General features: G+C 39.1%; 1 protein-coding gene across 3 annotated transcripts in view; it reads left to right on the forward strand.

Annotated features, from left to right (window-relative positions):
• The window catches only part of MGA (MGA, MAX dimerization protein), a 106,776-nt gene that overhangs the window by 76,920 nt on the left and 11,325 nt on the right, over positions 1-18,531 (forward strand). Inside the window, exons 14-19 of one of the 3 annotated variants that reach the window (XM_025390742.1) lie at positions 604-901; positions 3,236-3,862; positions 9,263-9,553; positions 9,688-11,198; positions 14,863-14,993; positions 18,227-18,278. In XM_025390742.1, the coding sequence (XP_025246527.1) occupies positions 604-901; positions 3,236-3,862; positions 9,263-9,553; positions 9,688-11,198; positions 14,863-14,993; positions 18,227-18,278 (2,910 nt within the window). The remainder of the gene's footprint in view (positions 1-603; positions 902-3,235; positions 3,863-9,262; positions 9,554-9,687; positions 11,199-14,862; positions 14,994-18,226; positions 18,279-18,531) is intronic. The other 2 variants (XM_025390743.1, XM_025390744.1) reach the window with 2 other exon arrangements.

Below are 18,531 nucleotides of genomic sequence, written 5' to 3' on the forward strand. Positions count from 1 at the left end.
CCCATGTTTTATCCAACAGATGAAAATAGTATTTTCAAAACTAAGCTTTTTGAAAATTAACAACTGTGAGGTAATTGTGGCTTAGATTATTGCAACAATGGTTTGTTCTATAACTTAAAGTAGATTTCACTTATATTTTTCAAATATGAAGGATGCTTGAAAGGACCCTTGTGTGAGAGCTTCATTATGCCTCTCTGGTCTTTATCAGAGAGATTCTGTGGGACACAGTTACTCATTTTTGCTGATGAGGTTAATAGCTTAACCAGAATGGCTTATTTATGAGGAAAACAATTGGATAATTCTAGTTGTTTAGATTTGATGATAACTTTCACATACCTAGGATGCAGAAATGATGAGTTTCTGATTCTCTGTTTTCAAACTACAACATGAAGGCGATGAGATTAGTTCAGAATATCAGATGACAGCATTTTTCTACCTCCTGATTACTCAGATTATTCTCAATGGAAAAAGTCTACTTCTTCTTCCCTTTTAAATCTGAAAAACAGACTTATAAAAACTTGTAAAAATGAAGCCCCTGTCAAGGGAGAGGAGTTAGCAAGAGAATTTTATCTTTACAGAATTTCTCTTTGCCACTTGTTTCAGGTTAATGGTAAGAGTTACCCGCAGGCTAAGTTGCTATTGGGACAGATGGGGGCATTGCATCCAGCCAATAGGCTAGCTGCTTATATCACAGGCAGGTTGCGACCCTCAGTCCTGGACCTCTCAACCCTCAGTACTGTCATCTCCAAGGTAGCATCCAATGCCAAGGTGGCTGCATCCAGGAAACCACGTACCCTGTTGCCTTCAACATCCAATTCCAAAATGGCATCCTCCTCTGGCACTGCAACAAATCGCCCTGGGAAGAATCTGAAGGCGTTTGTCCCAGCAAAACGGCCAATTGGTAAGTTAGGGTGTATGTATAGTTTGGAAAGGCCTATGACTTTGTGGTGGGACAGTAGGTAACAGGTATGGAGGTTGTAAACGTTAGAGAAATATGTAATTTGGCATTATTCTTATTCTTGATGTCTGTCTTGCCTGGACTTTTTTGATTGATTGGGGTTAACTTCTAATAACCTGCAATATTAGATGAATTGAATTGTTTTATAGTTTTCTTTGTTTTAAATTTTTATTTTATATTTTAATAATACTGACCTGAAGGCAAGTTTTACAGTTATTTTTAAGGTTTTTACTGGTTTTTATTAATGTAGAAAAGACAGGATTTTAATTTTGTTTCTAAAAAGGGAAGATATTTAAAAATACTTTACCATTTTACTAAATTATTTACTAAAATATTTTACTAAATTAAAAATAGTTAACTATTTTCCTATGAGTACTGGTGTTTTTGGCATCTTGCTGAACTCTTCCTGGTGCTGTGTAAATGCTTCTGTTGGTATTTCTTAAACTTACGAAACCAAGGAGCTAGCAAAAGCTAGTGGGGTAAGTAGTATAGGCTTAAAGTGGAAAGCTCCTATAAATACAATTTTGGAAATGTTGATTTATTCCATTCATCTCGGTTCTATGAATGAAAATCTCTCTTTTCCTTAACATTTAAATGCTGAAGTCTATAATAAATTACCTTATTGAAGCATTGGTGTTTTAGCATTGAGAGTATCTGTAGTTGGTTTATGGAATTTCTCTTTTTGTTGTTTCAAATCTATTAGGAATGTTAAGTAAGAGTGTCAGTTGAAATCTCTGGCTGAATGGCTAGAGTTGTGTGAAGATAGAAGATATTTATTGTTTGCCTTAAAAGAACCTATTTTGGCCGGGTGTGGTGGCTCACGCCTGTAATCCCAGCAATTTGGGAGGCCGAGGCGGGCAGATCACGAGGTCAAGAGATCGAGACCATCCTGGCCAACATGGTGAAACCCCATCTCTACTAAAAATACAAAAATTAGCCGGGAGTGGTGGCACACGCCTGTAGTCCCAGCTACTCGAGAGACTGGGGCAGGAGAATCACTTTAACCTGGGAGGCAGGGGTTATAGTGATCCAAAATTGTGCCACTGCACTCCAACCTGGCGACAGAGTGAGACTCCGTCTCAAAAAAAAAAAAAAAAAAAAAAGAACCTATTTTACCTTTTATTAAAGCAGCTTCAGGTGTGATTAAGGGGGAAAAAAAAGCAATCCTATCCTGATCTCTTTTGAGAAACGTCTTTATATATTTTAGGAATATGTAATACATAAGCATCGCATAATAGCACAACTGTAAAGTGGTGAGAGTGCTCAGACAGGAGGAAATGGTAGAAATAAGTTTTTACATTAGAAATCGGGGGAAACAAACCCTCTCATTCTCTTTTATCTGTTTTAGGTGATGAAGTTTTTGCTACTGTATTGTCTTTTTAGTATCCTGACAGGTTGAATATATTGCATAGTCAAAAGAATTTTAGTAGGAACACTCTATTTAATTTTTTAATTTTTCTTTCAAGACAGAGTCTTGCTCTGTCTCCCAGGCTAGAGTGCAGTGGCACTATCTCATTTCACTGCAACATCCACCTCCTGGGTACAAACCATTCTCCTGCCTCAGCCTTCTGAGTAGCTGGGATTACAGGCATGCGCCACTATGCCCAGGTAATTTTTGTATTTTTGGTAGAGATGGGGTTTCACCATGTTGGCCAGGCTGGTCTCGAACTCCTGACCTCATGATCTGCCCGCCTCGGCCTCCCGAAGTGCTGGGATTACAAGTGTGAGTCACTGTGTCTGGCCTGGAACACTCCATTTTAATCCCTTTCTTGTTACAACTGAGATTTGTTTTTGGTCAAGGCAAACGTTTGATTTCTGAGAGTAGAAATTAGCTCAGATGCTGGGTGTGGTGGCTCACACCTGTAATCCCAGCACTTTGGGAGGCCCGAGGCAGGCGGATCACCTGAGGTCGGGAGTTCAAGACCAGCCTGACCAGCATGGAGAAACGCTATCTCTACTAAAAATACAAAAATTAGCCAGGTGTGGTGGCGCATGCCTATAATCCCAGCTACTCAGGAAGGCTGAGGCAGGAGAATTGCTTGAACCCGGAGACAGAGGTTGCAGTGAGCCGAGATCATGCCATTGCACTCAGCCTGGGCAACCAGAAAGAAACTCCATCTTAAAAAAGAAAAAAAAGAAATTGGCACAAATAATACAGGTAGGTAGTACCTGTAAGAAATTGACCCAGTGGTGCACAATAAATGTCGGTAAGCACAGTCACTGAGAGGATAAAATATGAGAACTGAAGATTTTTGACCTGCAAATTTCTATTTGCAGCGGCTCGACCCTCTCCTGGTGGTGTGTTCACACAGTTTGTGATGAGTAAAGTTGGAGCCTTGCAGCAGAAGATACCTGGAGTTAGCACACCCCAAACCTTGGCAGGGACACAGAAGTTCAGTATCAGACCTTCTCCAGTAATGGTCGTCACACCTGTGGTTTCTTCTGAGCCAGTTCAGGTGTGCAGCCCTGTGACTGCTGCTGTCACTACTACCACCCCTCAAGTGTTTTTAGAAAATGTTACTGCTGTGACACCTATGACTGCTATTTCTGACGTGGAAACTAAAGAAACTACTTATTCTTCTGGTGCCACCACTACAGGGGTTGTTGAGGTCTCTGAAAGTAATACCAGCACCCCTGTAACATCTACCCAGTCTACAGCCACTGTGAACCTTACCAAAACCACTGGGATAACTACCCCTGTGGCTTCGGTTGCTTTTCCTAAGTCTTTGGTAGCATCTCCTCCAACCATAACTCTTCCTGTTGCTTCCACTGCCTCCACCTCCTTAGTCGTGGTGACTACAGCTGCATCTTCCTCCATGGTGACCACACCAACTTCATCTCTGGGCTCTGTTCCTATTATACTCTCAGGAATTAATGGGAGTCCACCAGTGAGCCAGAGACCAGGTAAGGCTTAGATGTTACTAGCTGCTTTATTACTGTACACCTATTTATATAACTTTGTGGTTGTGACAGGATTATAACTATATCAGGATAACAATATAGGTGTTTCTATTGTAACATGATACACGTTATTCCTGAAAACCTCTGCATGCTGCAAAACTGAACACTTAAATTAATAGAGCTCATGGTTAATATGGGATTGGGATAAATCACTGAAAATATATGCAGTTTTGTAAGCAGAATATTAATAAAAACAATAACTGATAACCTTGAGAGAGAACTTGAACAGTCTTAACTGATAGTTTAGTGGAACTGGAGATTGTGACTCAAAATACTCAAAAACATTAGAATGGAAGTGGAGTGGTGGCTGAAGGATACTAAAGTAATGCAGGTAAGACGAGCTCTGAGCCACTAAGATGGGCATGGGAGGAAACCTGACCTGTGTGCTGAGAGCTAGGGGTGCACATCTTTGAGGAGGGAGCCCCAAATGCAGATGTTCCTTTTGTGGGGTGCAGGGGTGCTGCTTTTTAATTAGAGACAGATGAGCAGACTTCATCTCCTTTTGTCTAGTAAAAATCACTAATGAATCAGGATCTATTTAATTCCTGGACACGAACTGATTGAAATAGAAACAAGGAGGCATATTTGTTTAGGGCTCTAATATTTTTATAAACTTTTTAGTTAAAGTATTTCTTTTATTGGCTTAGGTTGAATGAATTTGAAATAGGAATATCCTATGCTTTGTGTAGTTTTTATATCTAGATGCAACTAGCTAAAGTAAATGGTTCTTTTAATCCACTCATAGAGGAATTAATATGGAAAAGAGCAAGAAACTTTGCAGAATTTGAGGGGAAGTAGTTACCCAACAGCAATTCTGTCTGGGTTATTGATGTTTTTCTCTTAAATATTTTTGCATTTAGTGATATGGTCTAAATTCCTCTCTGTCTTTTATGGAAGAAGAGATTGGGAGTTAGTTTGTAAGTTTAAGTTCTGTTGAAGGGAAAAGTGAATCTCATATATATATATATATGAATATATATATATATATATATATTTTTTTTTTTTTTTTGAGATGGAGTCTTGCTCTGTCACCCAGGCTGGAGTGCAGTGGCGAGATTTCAGCTCACTGCAACCTCCGCCTCCCAGGTTCACACGATTCTCCTGCCTCAGCCTCCTGAGTAGCTGGGACTACAGGCGCCCACCACCACGCCTGGCTAATTTTTTGTATTTTCAGTAGAGACGGGGTTTCTCCATTTTGGTCAGACTGGTCTGGGTCTCCGTGATCTGCCCACCTTGGCCTCCCAAAGTGCTGGGATTACAGGTGTGAGCCACCGCATTCAGCTTGCGAATCACAGTATTAAATGTGTCTGTCTTCTGCTTCGTCCCATAAATAAGCCCATAAAACATGATTAGTCTGATACATAGTTTTGGGAGTGAAGTCGTTAGTGAAACTACTTTGATTTCCTATTGAATCTCAAGGTGCATATCTGTTATATTTTAACAGATCATGTCTTCTAAACCATATGGATTCCAGCCTTTTTCAATACTCTTAATTGTTTCATGAAACAGTAAAGTAGTTTATTCTTCTATAGTTTTGTTGTTTCTCAGACTTTAGTTATTTAGGATATGCATTCACATATTTTGCTGAGTCCCATCTGTACTGTCACCTGCCTAATATTTTTATTTAAATCAACTGCTTTTTTATATGTAAATGTGTGTGTGTGTGTGTGTTTGTTTGTTTGTTTATTTATTTATTGAGAAGGAGTCTTGCTCTGTTGCCCAGGCTGGAGTGCAGTGGCGCCATCTCAGCTCACTGCAACCTCCACCTCCCAGATTCAAGTGGTTCTCCTGCCTCAGCCTCCTGAGTAGCTGGGATTTACAGGTACCTGCTACCATGCCCGGGGTATATTGTATTTTTAGTAGAGACAGGGTTTCACCATGTTGACCAGGCTTGTCTTGAACTCTTGATCTTGTGATCTGCCTGCCTTGGCCTCCCAAAGTGCCAGGATTATTACAGGCGTGAGTCACAGCGCCTGGCTGTAAATGTGTTTTTAAAAGAGATAGCATTAATTGGAAACCAGCATTACTTGGCATAATAGAGGTTAACCCTATAAAGAAATATACTGGAAACTATAATAATAAAAAAATCATTAAATTCCTGTTACCTACTATATATTCTGAGCACATGGCTTTGCTGTCTTTCTTTTAAAGAAGAAAGCTAGAAAATACTAGAGTAACATTAAAGACATATCATCAAAGACTGTACCTAAAAGTATCTTCTATAATACCATTTGAGGGAAAAAAAGTAGATATATTTTTAATAAAAATGTATTTTTATTTAAAAAAAATTATATATATAGAGAGAGAGACAGACACACAGATGGGGGTCTTGCCCTGTCATCCAGGTTGGAGTGTAGTGGCATGATCATGGCTCCCTGCAGCCTCGACATCTCAGGCTCAAGTGATCCTCCCATGTCAGTCTCTCATAGCTGGAATCATAGGCATGTGTCACCACACCTGGTTAATTTTTTTTTGTTTTCAGTAGAGGCGAGGTCTGGCTATGTTGTCCAGGCTAGTCTTGAATTCCTGGGCTCAAGCAGTCCTTGCATCTTGGCCCCACAGAGTGCTGAGATTACAGGCTTGAGCCGCTGCATCCTGTCAGGAAATACTGACATTTAACAAATTTTCTAATCTTTTAAAATAAATGGACCTGACTCAGGTAACTGCTACTTAAGGAAGTGCGTGTAGTTTTTTTCTCTATTTATAAAGAAGATCCCATGTTGGCACTTTGATATCTGTGGCTTTTAAATTTTGATTTTTCTCCTTTTTCTCTTTACCTTCCTTTCCCTTGCACACATTTAAGTAAACCATCACATATTTAGTGCATATATTAAAGATTGTTTTCATTGTCTGAATTAGTTTTTGAATCACTCTCTAAAAGTTAATTTGAAGAAAAAAGTTGAAAATTAAGAATGCATTAACATATTTGTTTCTTAATTCATGTATGATAGATTAATATGGCTGGGCGTGGTGGCTGATGCCTGTAATCCCAGCACTTTGGGAGGCCAAGGTGGGTGGATCACCTGAGGTCAGGAGTTTGAGACCAGCCTGGCCAACATGGCGAAACCCAGTCTCTACTAAAAATACAAAAAAATATTAGCCGGACATGATGGTTGCATGCCTGTAATCCCAGGTACTCTGGAGGCTGAGGCAGAAGAATTGCTTGAACCGAGGAGGCAGAGGTTTCAGTGAGCCGAGATCTTGCCATTGCACTCCAGCCTGGGCAACAAGAGTGAGACTCCATCTCAAAAAAAAAAAAAAAAAAAAGATAGATGAGTATTTTTTGTTTAAATTGCACATGATTATTTTCATGAAGTTTGGTCTTTGTGTTTTATTTAATATTTAAGAGTAGTCCTGGATTTTCTATATAATTTTTTCATCTAAATGTTATGAGCATGACTTTCTGTTAGAAATATGATTTTTTTTGTGTGGGCAGAGTGCCTGTTTGATAGAAAATCCCATGTTAAGCTAAAGTCTTTTGTTTCATTTGTTTGTTTTTTTTTTCTCTTTAGTAGCAAACTTTTTAAGTTTTATTTATTGTTAAATAAACCCACCAATTTTTATTTGTTAATGTTAAATAAGCTCACCAATTTGAATAGTAATGTTAGACCAGTTTCATTTATGCTTACTATTACCATGATTCCTACCTCTTTATCTCTCTGATCTAAAAAAAAATCTAGATTACTCATACTGTTTTTTCTTGTGTCTTTAGTATTTTGAAATATCTCTTCCAATCAGTAAAGGGTATCTTTAAGTACTATTAATGGTTTGAAATCTCTATTAATTCATATCTTCTGCATTAAATTTCTGCTTTTTCTTTTTGTTTTAAAAGCATCTTTTGCCTCTTCTAAGCCAGGTTTATTTCCCTGCTTTTGATGTCTCTTAATTTCATTTCATTTTGAGGGTTTTATGTAATTTTTTCCTTCTGAAAAATAATTCCCACAAACCTTTAAGCTTTGCTTATTTGTTGGTGAATTTTAAAAACCAAAAAGCCCTTTATAAACCAAGGATTTTTAGTTCTTTATCTTCCTCAGGTGGTATAAGCTTAGAAATTCAGTCATAACTCTCTAGTAAGTGTTATGAGCTTTAATTTTAAAGTTAAATTGTGCAGGATCTGGATTTTATTTAAAAAAATAAAGAAGAGGCCAGGCACATTGACTGATACCTGTAATCCCAACACTTTAAGAGGCCAAGGCAGGAGGATTGCTTGAGCCCCAGGAGTTCGAGACCAGCCTGGGCAACATAGCAAACCCCATCTCTAGAAAAAAAAAAAAAAAAGTGTACACCTGTGGTCCCAGCTACTTGGGAGGCTGAGCCTGGGAGTTCAAGGTGGCAATGAGCTGTGATTGCACCACTGCACTCTAGGCTGGGCAACAGAGTGTGATCCTGTCTCAAAAGAATAAAGTTGAAGCATAATTTTATCATAAATGATCTCTTTAACAAAGGAATCCAGATTTAGAGAGATACCCACGTTTTTCTTTAGGCAAAAGTATTATTTCTTTAAATGTGCCTGTTGACAATTGGTACTCTATTTTTTTTACCATTCTAAATGTAAAGCTCCATAATGTCTGGCTGTTCTCAGCCATAAATAATGTATTATGAAACTACAGAATTTTAGCAACTTTATAATCCAAATTGGAAGTTATTTGCAGCAAGGTCAGATTCTGTGTCTTAATGACTGGGCATGGTGGCTCATGGCTGCAATCCCAACACTTTGGAAGGCCGAGATGGCAGGATCGCTTGAGGCCAGGAGTTTGAGACTAGCTTGAGCAACAAAGCAAGACCCTGTCTCTGCAAAGAATAACATAATTAGCCAGGCGTAGTGACACATCCCCGTAGTCCCAGCTACTTGGAAGGCTGAGGCAGGAGGATCTCTTGAGCCCAGGAGTTTGAGAGTGCAGTGAGCTATGATTGAGCCACTGCACTGAAGGACTGAAGGTAACAAGTGCAACCCTGTCTCTCTTAAAAAAAAATTAGGCTGGGTGCGGTGGCTTATGCCTATAATCTCAGCACTTTGGGAGGCTGAGGAGGGCAGATCGCTTGAGGGTCAGGGGTTTGAGACCAGCCTGGGAAACATAGTGGAACCCTGTCTCTACCCAAAAATACGGAAATAGGCCAACTGTGCTGGTGCACACCTGTAGTCGCAGCTACTCAGGATGCTGAGGTGGGAGAATTGCTTGAACTAGGGAGGCGCGGAGGTTGTAGTCAGTTGAGATTGTGTCATTGCACTCCAGCCTGAGCAACAAAGCAAGACTGTGTCTTAAAAAAAAAGTATGAATACTTTTTTTCCTGAATGTGTTAAAGGGGAATTTTGGTACTATGTTTCCATTTCCTGTTTTTCAGAAAATGCTGCTCAAATTCCAGTGGCTACTCCACAGGTCTCTCCTAACACAGTGAAACGTGCTGGACCTCGACTGTTGTTGATTCCAGTGCAGCAGGGTTCTCCTACTCTTAGACCTGTCTCAAACACACAACTTCAGGGACATCGAATGGTCTTGCAGCCTGTTAGGAGTCCAAGTGGAATGAACCTATTCAGGCACCCTAATGGGCAGATTGTCCAGCTTCTACCTTTGCATCAGCTTCGAGGCTCTAATACCCAGCCCAACTTACAGCCTGTCATGTTTCGGAACCCAGGTATAAAGTTATTTTTCATGAACTTTTCTTTTGTTAAATCACTTGGCCATATGGTATGTTAATACACCAGGACATCGGAAGTCTTGATATGGGCAGTCATGATTTAAAAATTTCTCTCTTATTTTTTAAACCAGGGTCTGTGATGGGAATCCGGTTACCTGCTCCTTCCAAACCCTCTGAGACTCCGCCATCTTCCACTTCGTCTTCTGCTTTCTCTGTCATGAATCCTGTAATCCAAGCTGTTGGGTCTTCTTCAGCAGTGAATGTTATCACTCAGGCACCGTCATTGCTTTCCTCTGGAGCTAGTTTTGTGTCTCAGGCTGGTACATTGACCCTGAGGATTTCTCCTCCTGAACCACAAAGCTTTGCAAGTAAAACAGGCTCTGAAACCAAAATAACCTATAGCTCAGGAGGACAGCCTGTTGGTACAGCCAGTCTTATTCCTCTCCAGTCTGGTAGTTTTGCCTTGTTACAGCTCCCAGGACAAAAGCCTGTTCCTAGCTCCATTCTTCAACATGTTGCTTCCCTTCAGATGAAGAGGGAATCTCAGAATCCAGACCAGAAAGATGAAACAAACTCAATAAAAAGAGAGCAAGAAACCAAGAAGGTTCTACAGTCAGAAGGAGAGGCTGTAGACTCTGAGGCTAACATAATAAAACAAAACTCAGGAGCTGCTACCTCAGAAGAAACTCTGAATGATTCCTTGGAAGATAGGGGTGATCATTTGGATGAAGAATCCCTTCCAGAAGAAGGTTCTGCAACTGTCAAACCATCTGAGCATTCCTGTATCACTGGGTCACATACAGATCAAGACTATAAAGATGTTAATGAAGAATATGGGGCTAGGAATCGTAACAGTTCCAAAGAAAAAGTGGCTGTTCTAGGAGTTAGGACCATTTCTGAAAAAGCCGGTAATAAGACCGTCCAAAATTTAAGTAAAGTACAGCATCAAAAACTTGGTGATGTGAAGGTGGAACAGCAGAAAGGATTAGACAATCCAGAAGAAAACTCAAGTGAATTTCCAGTCACCTTTAAGGAAGAAAGTAAATTTGAATTGTCAGGAAGCAAAGTTATGGAGCAGCAATCTAATCCACAGCCAGAGGCCAAAGAGAAGGAATGTGGAGACTCTCTGGAGAAAGACAGTATTAGAGAAAGATGGAGAAAACATCTGAAGGGCCCCTTAACCAGGAAATGTGTTGGAGCTTCACAGGAATGTAAGAAAGAGGTAGACGAGCAGTTAATTAAAGAAACAAAGACATGTCAGGAAAATTCAGATGTGTTTCAGCAAGAACAAGGCATCTCAGACTTACTTGGAAAAAGTGGAATTACTGAAGATACCAGAGTTCTGAAAACTGAATGTGATTCTTGGAGTAGGATTTCTAATCCTTCAGCCTTCTCCATTGTTCCTAGGAGAGCTGCAAAAAGCAGCAGAGGGAATGGACATTTTCAGGGTCACTTACTGCTACCTGGAGAACAGATACAACCAAAGCAAGAGAAGAAGGGTGGGAGAAGCAGCGCTGACTTCACTGTTTTGGATTTGGAAGAAGATGACGACGATGAGAATGAGAAAACCGATGATTCCATTGATGAAATTGTGGATGTTGTTTCTGACTACCAGAGTGAAGAGGTTGATGATGTAGAAAAGGTGGTGAGCCCATTTTTGTTGTGACTGAAACCTAAAGGATTTAAATGATTTATTAGAGACAGAAGCTTTTTCAGAAGATCACTAAGACATAATACATTTAATTGGATGCCTAGGTTTAGATTATGACTTAAATGGCTTAGTAGTTTTTTAGGCTGTGTCAATCAAGCATCACTTATTGAGCTTTTATTCTTTGAGACTTGCCTGGTTTTATGGGAAGCTGGTTTAAGCATTTGGGGGATAGGTGCTTGAGAGTCCCTACTCTTTTTAAGTTAGATTTTTAAAATCCCGAAACCACTACTCCTATTTGATCCCAGTCAATTTCTGTGACGTTTTCTATGTGAGATGGTTGTAGCTTCTCTGGTAGATGTTAATCAGAAATTGGGAATGGGTGACCTTACAACTGGAGGAGAACTTACTTGCATATAGAGAGATGTTTTTGTTTTTGGAGAAAAACTGGAAAATACCATCTTTTGATATTCTAATACCATTTTGCCTTGAGTTGCTTTTATTTGTAGTCTCTGGAATTTATATTCTAGACTTTGGTCATCGTCCTTTGTAATATGACCTTTATGGCCTAGTTTTATTATTTTCCCGAAGTGTTTTTTATAGGATTCCTTTTTAGGGTTGTCGTATTTACTGAAATAAGTAACTGTCAGGTATTGATACAGTGCAGGAGTTGTACAAATGTTTTCTGTAAAAGGCCAGATAGTAAATAGTTTTAGACTTTGCAGAGAGCTAGAGGGCTCTCTGTTCCAACTACTTGACTACTGTTGTAGTATAAAAGCAGCTGTATTCCATTAAAACGTTAGTAAAAAAGGCCAAGTGCGGTGGCTCACACCTGTAATCCCAGCACTTTGGGAGACCGAGGTGGGTGGATCACCTGACATCAGGAGTTTGAGACTAGTCTGGCCAACATGACAAAACCCCATCTCTACTAAAAATACAAAAAATTAGCTGGGTGTGGTGGCAGGTGCCTGTAATCCCAATACTCAGGAGGCTGAGGCAGGGGAATTGCTTGAACCCAGGAGGCGGATGTTGCAGTGAGTCCAGATCACGACATTGCACTCCAGCCTGGGCGACAAGAACAAAACTCCGTCTCGGGGAAAAAAACCACAACTTATTAAAAAAAAAAAAAAAAAAGTGGGCTGTGGTTTGCTGACGCCTGACGTAAGGTCTGATTTTAAAACATGGGGAGATCATAACCAGCTGCCTGTGGAGTGCCCTAAAATCTGAACTGTAGCCTTCTCTTCAGGAGCAGATGAAAGCCATCTGCACTGATTGTCATACAACTGCTTGTTTTAGAATCGCACTTCCTTGAGATTCATTCTGCCTCTGTTATCTGGTCCTTTTCTGTTAATGCTTAATTGCTTTATGCAAATAAAATAAAACAAAAAAAGATTACTGTTTTAAAAATTAAAATGTTGAAATATTTTATTTTAGAGACGGAGTCTTGCTCTGTCGCTCAGGCTTGAGTGCAGTGGCGCGAACTCGACTCACTGCAACCTCCGCCTCCAGGGCTCAAGCAGTTCTCCTGCCTCAGCCTCCCGAGTAGCTGAGATTACAGGAGCCCACCACTGCACTCTGCTAGTTTTTGTCTTTTAAGTAGAGACGGGGTTTCACCATCTTGGCCAGGCTGGTCTTAATGTTGTTATGTTGGTTATTTCAGTACCTCCATTGTCTCATTTATAAAGGAGGATCTTGCTCTAAAATTGGATGATTCTATATTCATTTGAGTTATACTTTCTCTCTAGCCTAATCTTTTTCAAGAATGGATGTAAATTCATTGACTTTAGCAGTTATATTGCAGATTTTTTTGTGTTTTTTTACAGCCGAAGTAAACATGAGACCAAAAAACAGTTCAACTTTAAAACCAGTGAAAATTGTTATTACTATTAGGGGAACTGATATAATAGATACTCTAAAGTAGGTTTTTTCCTTTTTTTTTTTTTTTTTTGACTGAGTCTTGCTGTGTCGCCCAGGCTGGAATGCAGTGGTGCCATCTCGGCTCACTGCATCGTCTGCCTCCCAGGTTCAAACGATTCTTCTGCCTCAGCCCCCTGAGTAGCTTAGGATTACAGGCGGGCACCAGCATGCCCAGCTAAGTTTCGTGTTTTTTTAGTAAAGACAGGGTTTCACCATATTGGCCAGGGTGGTCTCGAACTCCTGACCTCAGGTGATCCACCCACGTTGGCCTCCCAAAGTGCTGGGATTACAGGCGTGAGCCACTGTGCCCAGCCTGAAGTATCTTAATCATACAAGGAGGCATTGCCTGAATGTACTAATAGGGAATTTGACAAGCAAACGAGTTATACTTTTTTTTTTTTTTTAAAGGTCATATTAAGTGATCTCTAAAATCTAAACATTGTTTTTATTTACACATCTCACACCTATGTTACCTTTATGATTAGCATTGGAATACCGTGAGGGAAGTGGTGAATAGCTTCTTTAATTTAAATCTTCCTTGTGGAAGTTAATCCACAAATCTTCCTTGTGGATGTTATTTAGAAATCCTGCAGTTATACCAGGTGCTGTAGCTCTCTCCTGTAATCCCAGCACTTTGGGAGGCTGAGGCAGGCGGATCACCTGAGGTCAGGAGTTTGAGACCAGCCTGACCAACATGGTGAAACCCTGTTAGTAAACCATACAAAAATTAGCTAGGTGTGGTGGCACAGTCCTAGAGTCCCAGCTGCTGGGGAGGCTGAAGCAGGAGAATCATTTGAGCCCAGGAGGCGGGCTCGTTTACTATGTTTCTGGCATAGTAAAGAGTTTTTTTTTTTTTTTTTTTTTGAGGGGGCACAGAAATGTTGCAAGTAAACACTATTTTTAAAGGTGGCCTTAAAAAGATCTGCTTATCCCATATATCCATATAACTCTAGTGTTACATAAAATATTTAGCAAGTTTCTGTGACAGGTGCCCAGTAAACACTTTGATTGACTCCTTTTTTGGTATAATAAGGAAATCCAGCAATCCTGGGCTTTTTTGAAACCTGAAATTCCTTACAGGCTCTGAATTTGTGGGGTTGAGAGAGTTGCAGGACTGGGCTGTATCCTATTTCCATACCTGCCTGTGTATGCTAATGTGTGTTGATTTGTGGGCATCTGATAGGATGTTGGTCATGAAGCCCCCTTAAAGTGGCACTTGAATTTTTCTCCTTTCTATATTTATCTCACCAAATTTTATTTTACTGTTATTTAATCTTAAGATTTATGAAACCTTAATATATCTGTACCTGAATTTTGTCCACTGGAAATAACACTGAAGCATCAATGCAGTCCTTTGAGGACGCTGTTAAGTTTAATGATGTCTGTTTATTTATTTTTTATTTTATTTTTTTGAGACAGTCTCATTCTTGTCTTCTAGGCTGGTGTGCAGTGGTGCAGTCTTGGCTCACTGCAGCCTCGAACTCCTGGCCTCAAGCAGTCCTCCCACCTCACTCTCCCAAGTAGCTGTAATTATAGGCGAGCGCCACCATGTCTGGCTGATTTTTGTATTTTTTGTAGAGACAGGGTTTTGCCATGTTGCCCAGGCTGGTCTTGCACTCCTGAGCTCAAAACGATCCACCTGCCTGGGCCTCCCAAAGTGCTGAATTATAGGTGTGAGTTGAAAAGTTTAGGTGTTCTTGCTAATCAATACATTATTTACTTTTGTAATGATGTATTTCAGACTAACTGTGTAGAATATATTGAGGATGATGAGGAGCACGTGGACATTGAGACTGTAGAAGAGCTCTCAGAGGAAATTAATGTTGCTCACCTGAAGACCACAGTGGCCCACACACAGTCATTCAAACAGCCGTAAGTCTTATTGCTCTTTGGATTGTTGTTTTTGTAGCGTTGTAACCAGAAATAAAATGAAATGTTCTGTTTAGGAGCTCTGGGTAACTGATCTGGTTCCTTCTTCCTCTAGCTTTTTTTCTGATTAGTATAGATGAGGAGAGGAACTAGAATTTGGATAATTTTCTTTGGTCATTGGTAGGAGGCAGTGTGTAAATGTGAATAACATGCTTTTGGAGCCCGATAGACTGGTGTTATAAAATACTAGTTTTGCTAGTTTGTAGGTATTTAACCTTGGGCAAATCTTCAATCTCTCTGAACCTCAGATTCTTTACCTATGAAATGAGGAAAATGCCCCCATTTGAAGTGTTAAATGAGGTAGTATGTACAACTAGCATAATAACTGATATAAATGGACTACTCAACAAAAGTTAGTTTCTTGTATCATTTAAGAATAGGCATTACATTCTAAATTTGGTTACTTTACTAGCTGAACAGATGAGATACAGGTAGGAAAATTTTTCTTCGTATTTCACTGGTGAGATGAAAATGTGGAAGGAATGATGACTTGCTCAGGAAAATGTATTTCATTTTCTGTTTTAGTAAGCCTTATATTGATTATGGATTGGGGTGTGAGAAAGAGTAGGGAAGGAAGATATTTTGTGCCAGACATTGTACTTTTCCTGTCATCTCATTAACTACAATGATATGAAAGTAGCTATGAGCTGAGAAAGAATAATTCTTCGTTCCTACTGATACTGAGAAAGTTGAAGGAGTAGAAAGTAGGACTGATAGTTCTCTTCACTCCGGAGCTGTTTGCAGGCTACTTCAGTTACCTACTGGCTAAACTTGAAAGAATTTAAAGCCCTTAAAAACTTAATTAGACTTAATGAGTTTAGCAGTATTGCTGGGATAATGAGTTCTGTATACTAAAACTGAATTTGTAAACAATGGCAACAAACAAAACCTCTAAAAAATATTTGCAATAGTAACAGGAAAACTGCTGTGTGAGAATGTTCTCTGACAAGCTGTGTAAGAGTTTTCTTAGAAAATTGTATTGAAAGACGAAGAGGAATTCAGCAAATGGGGAGAGATAACATGTTAATGGATTGGAATAGTAAAGGGCCAAGAATAACCAACACACAGCACAAAAACCGTAAGGGAACAGATTAAAGTAAAAAACTAAAGATTTAGGCTGGGCGTGGTGGCTCACGCCTGTAATCCCAGCACTTTGGGAGGCCGAGGTGGGCAGATCACCTGAATTCAGGAGTTCAAGACCAGGCTGGCCAACATGATGAAACCCTGTCTCTGCTAAAAATACACAAATTAGCCGGACTTGTTGGCACACCCCTGTAGTCCCAGCTACTTGGGAGGCTAAGGCAGGAGGATCGCTTGAACCTGGGAGGTGGAGGTTGCAGTGAACTGAGACTGTGCCACTGTACTCCAGCCTGAGAGACAGTGAGACTACATCTCAAAAAAAAAAAAAAAAATTAAAGATTTAATTAGATTTGTTTAAATTGTTTAAATTTAATTAAAAATAAAGGTTAAAAGAATTTAAAAATTCTGTCAGAACACCGTGAAAACAGTGAAAAGGCAAACTCAGACTGTGAAGAAAGTGTTTGCCATACATATTAACTAACAAAGGATTAATGTCGAGGGTATAAAAAAATTGTTACAAGTCACAAAAAGATGACTCAGCAAAAAAGTAAATAATGGATATTAGAGACAGTTGACAGAAGAAGAAACCTAAAAGCCCAGTAAACACATGTACATTTGTTCAACTTCACAAGTAATTAGGGAAATGCAGATAAAACCACAGTGACTTTACCAATTCACACTCATGAGACTGCAAAAATGGAGATTTCTGATAGTACAGTTATCTAGGTTTGGAGCAATGGGAACTCTCATACAGCAAGTGGGAGTGTACATTGTATTACCAGTTTAACAGTTCCTGAACTTGAAGGTGTGCATATCTTTCTTTTGCCTGGCAATTCTGCTCCTATGCCCTAGAAAAATTCACACAAGGGGTCGTGTATGGGACTGTCCATTGCAGCATTGTTTGCTATTATGAAGATTTAGAAACAACCTAAATAACTACAAACATTCTGGAAAAAAAAAATTCGGGAAAATTCACATTGTGGAATACTATGTAACAGTTAAAACAATTGGAATTAGAACTCTGTGTATCAGCATATATCAGGTGTAATTTATTTGTACTTTTATTTTCAATTTTTTTTTTTTTTTGTAGAGACGGAGTCTTGCTATGTTGCCCAGGCTAGTTTTGAACTCCTGGCCTCAAGCAGTCCTCCTGCCTTGGCCTCCTAAAGTTCTGGGATTACAGGCATGAGCTACTGTGCCTGGCCTTCAGGTCGAATATTGAATGAAACCAATGAGTTGCAGAAAGATACAGTATAGTATATAATATTTAAAGTAGTACTTTTTTTTTTGTTAAGATATATATATATATTTCTAGTAAAACTTACAAAGATGTGCATGGTAAAACTCTGTCTTAGAATGTTTACCCTTGAGAAGGAGGGAAGGGAATGTGATTGAGTGGACTGCACATAAAATCTGTATTTTTGAGATGTATTATTTCTCAAGCTAGATGGTTCATATGTGGGTGTTCATTATGCACTTGGTCCTCCTTCACAGTTGGGAGGGACCAAGTGTATAATGGAAAAGCATGTATCCACAAATATAGAAAGCATGTATTTGTGGATTCACCCAACTGTGGATTGGAAATATCTGGAAGAAGAAAAATTGCATCTGTATTGAACATGTATAGACTTTATTGTCATGTCATTATTCCCTAAACAATACAGTATAACAACTATTTACTTAGTTTTTACATTGTACTAGGTGTTATAAGTAATGTAGGGGTGATTTAAAGTATATGGGAGGAGGTACCTATGTTATATGCAAATACTATACCATTTTATATCAGGGACTTGAGTATTCAAGGATACTGCTGGAAGTTTTGGAACGAGTCTTCCATGGATACTGGAGGATGACTTTAAATTTGTTTATATGGTTTTGTGTATTAAATATTTCATGATTGTACAAAGTAATTTGAAGTTTTAGTGACTATTTGTACACTTTCAGAGAAAATATATAATGTCAAGTAAATAATGTGGCTGTATATCACACCTTGGGAAAAAGAAACTGTAATTTGGAATGGTTTGGTTGTAGCTGTGAAATATGTCTTAAGATTATTAAATTTCAGTAAGACACTGAAAAATCCTGTCTTTATCCAGGTCGCGTACTCACATCTCTGCAGATGAAAAAGCAGCTGAAAGGAGTCGAAAGGTATTTAAGTTATATTTAGTAATAATTACTCATTGAATAAAATTGGTAACATTTATTTTAGGGTTGAAACAACATTAGCTATATTAGCCACGATTTTTTCTCAGGGCTATTTTTGCCAGTGAGTTAATATAATCAGTTTTTTCTCCTTAATGAAATTATACTACTAAGGTCCTTTTTTTCCCCCTTTTAATTCTTCTCCTCAGAGGATAGACTAATTTAGAGGAGTTAAAAATGGATATGAAATTTATGAGAA

The sequence above is a fragment of the Theropithecus gelada genome, chromosome 7a, assembly GCF_003255815.1.
Source record: "Theropithecus gelada isolate Dixy chromosome 7a, Tgel_1.0, whole genome shotgun sequence".
In the NCBI taxonomy this organism is placed as follows: domain Eukaryota; kingdom Metazoa; phylum Chordata; class Mammalia; order Primates; family Cercopithecidae; genus Theropithecus; species Theropithecus gelada.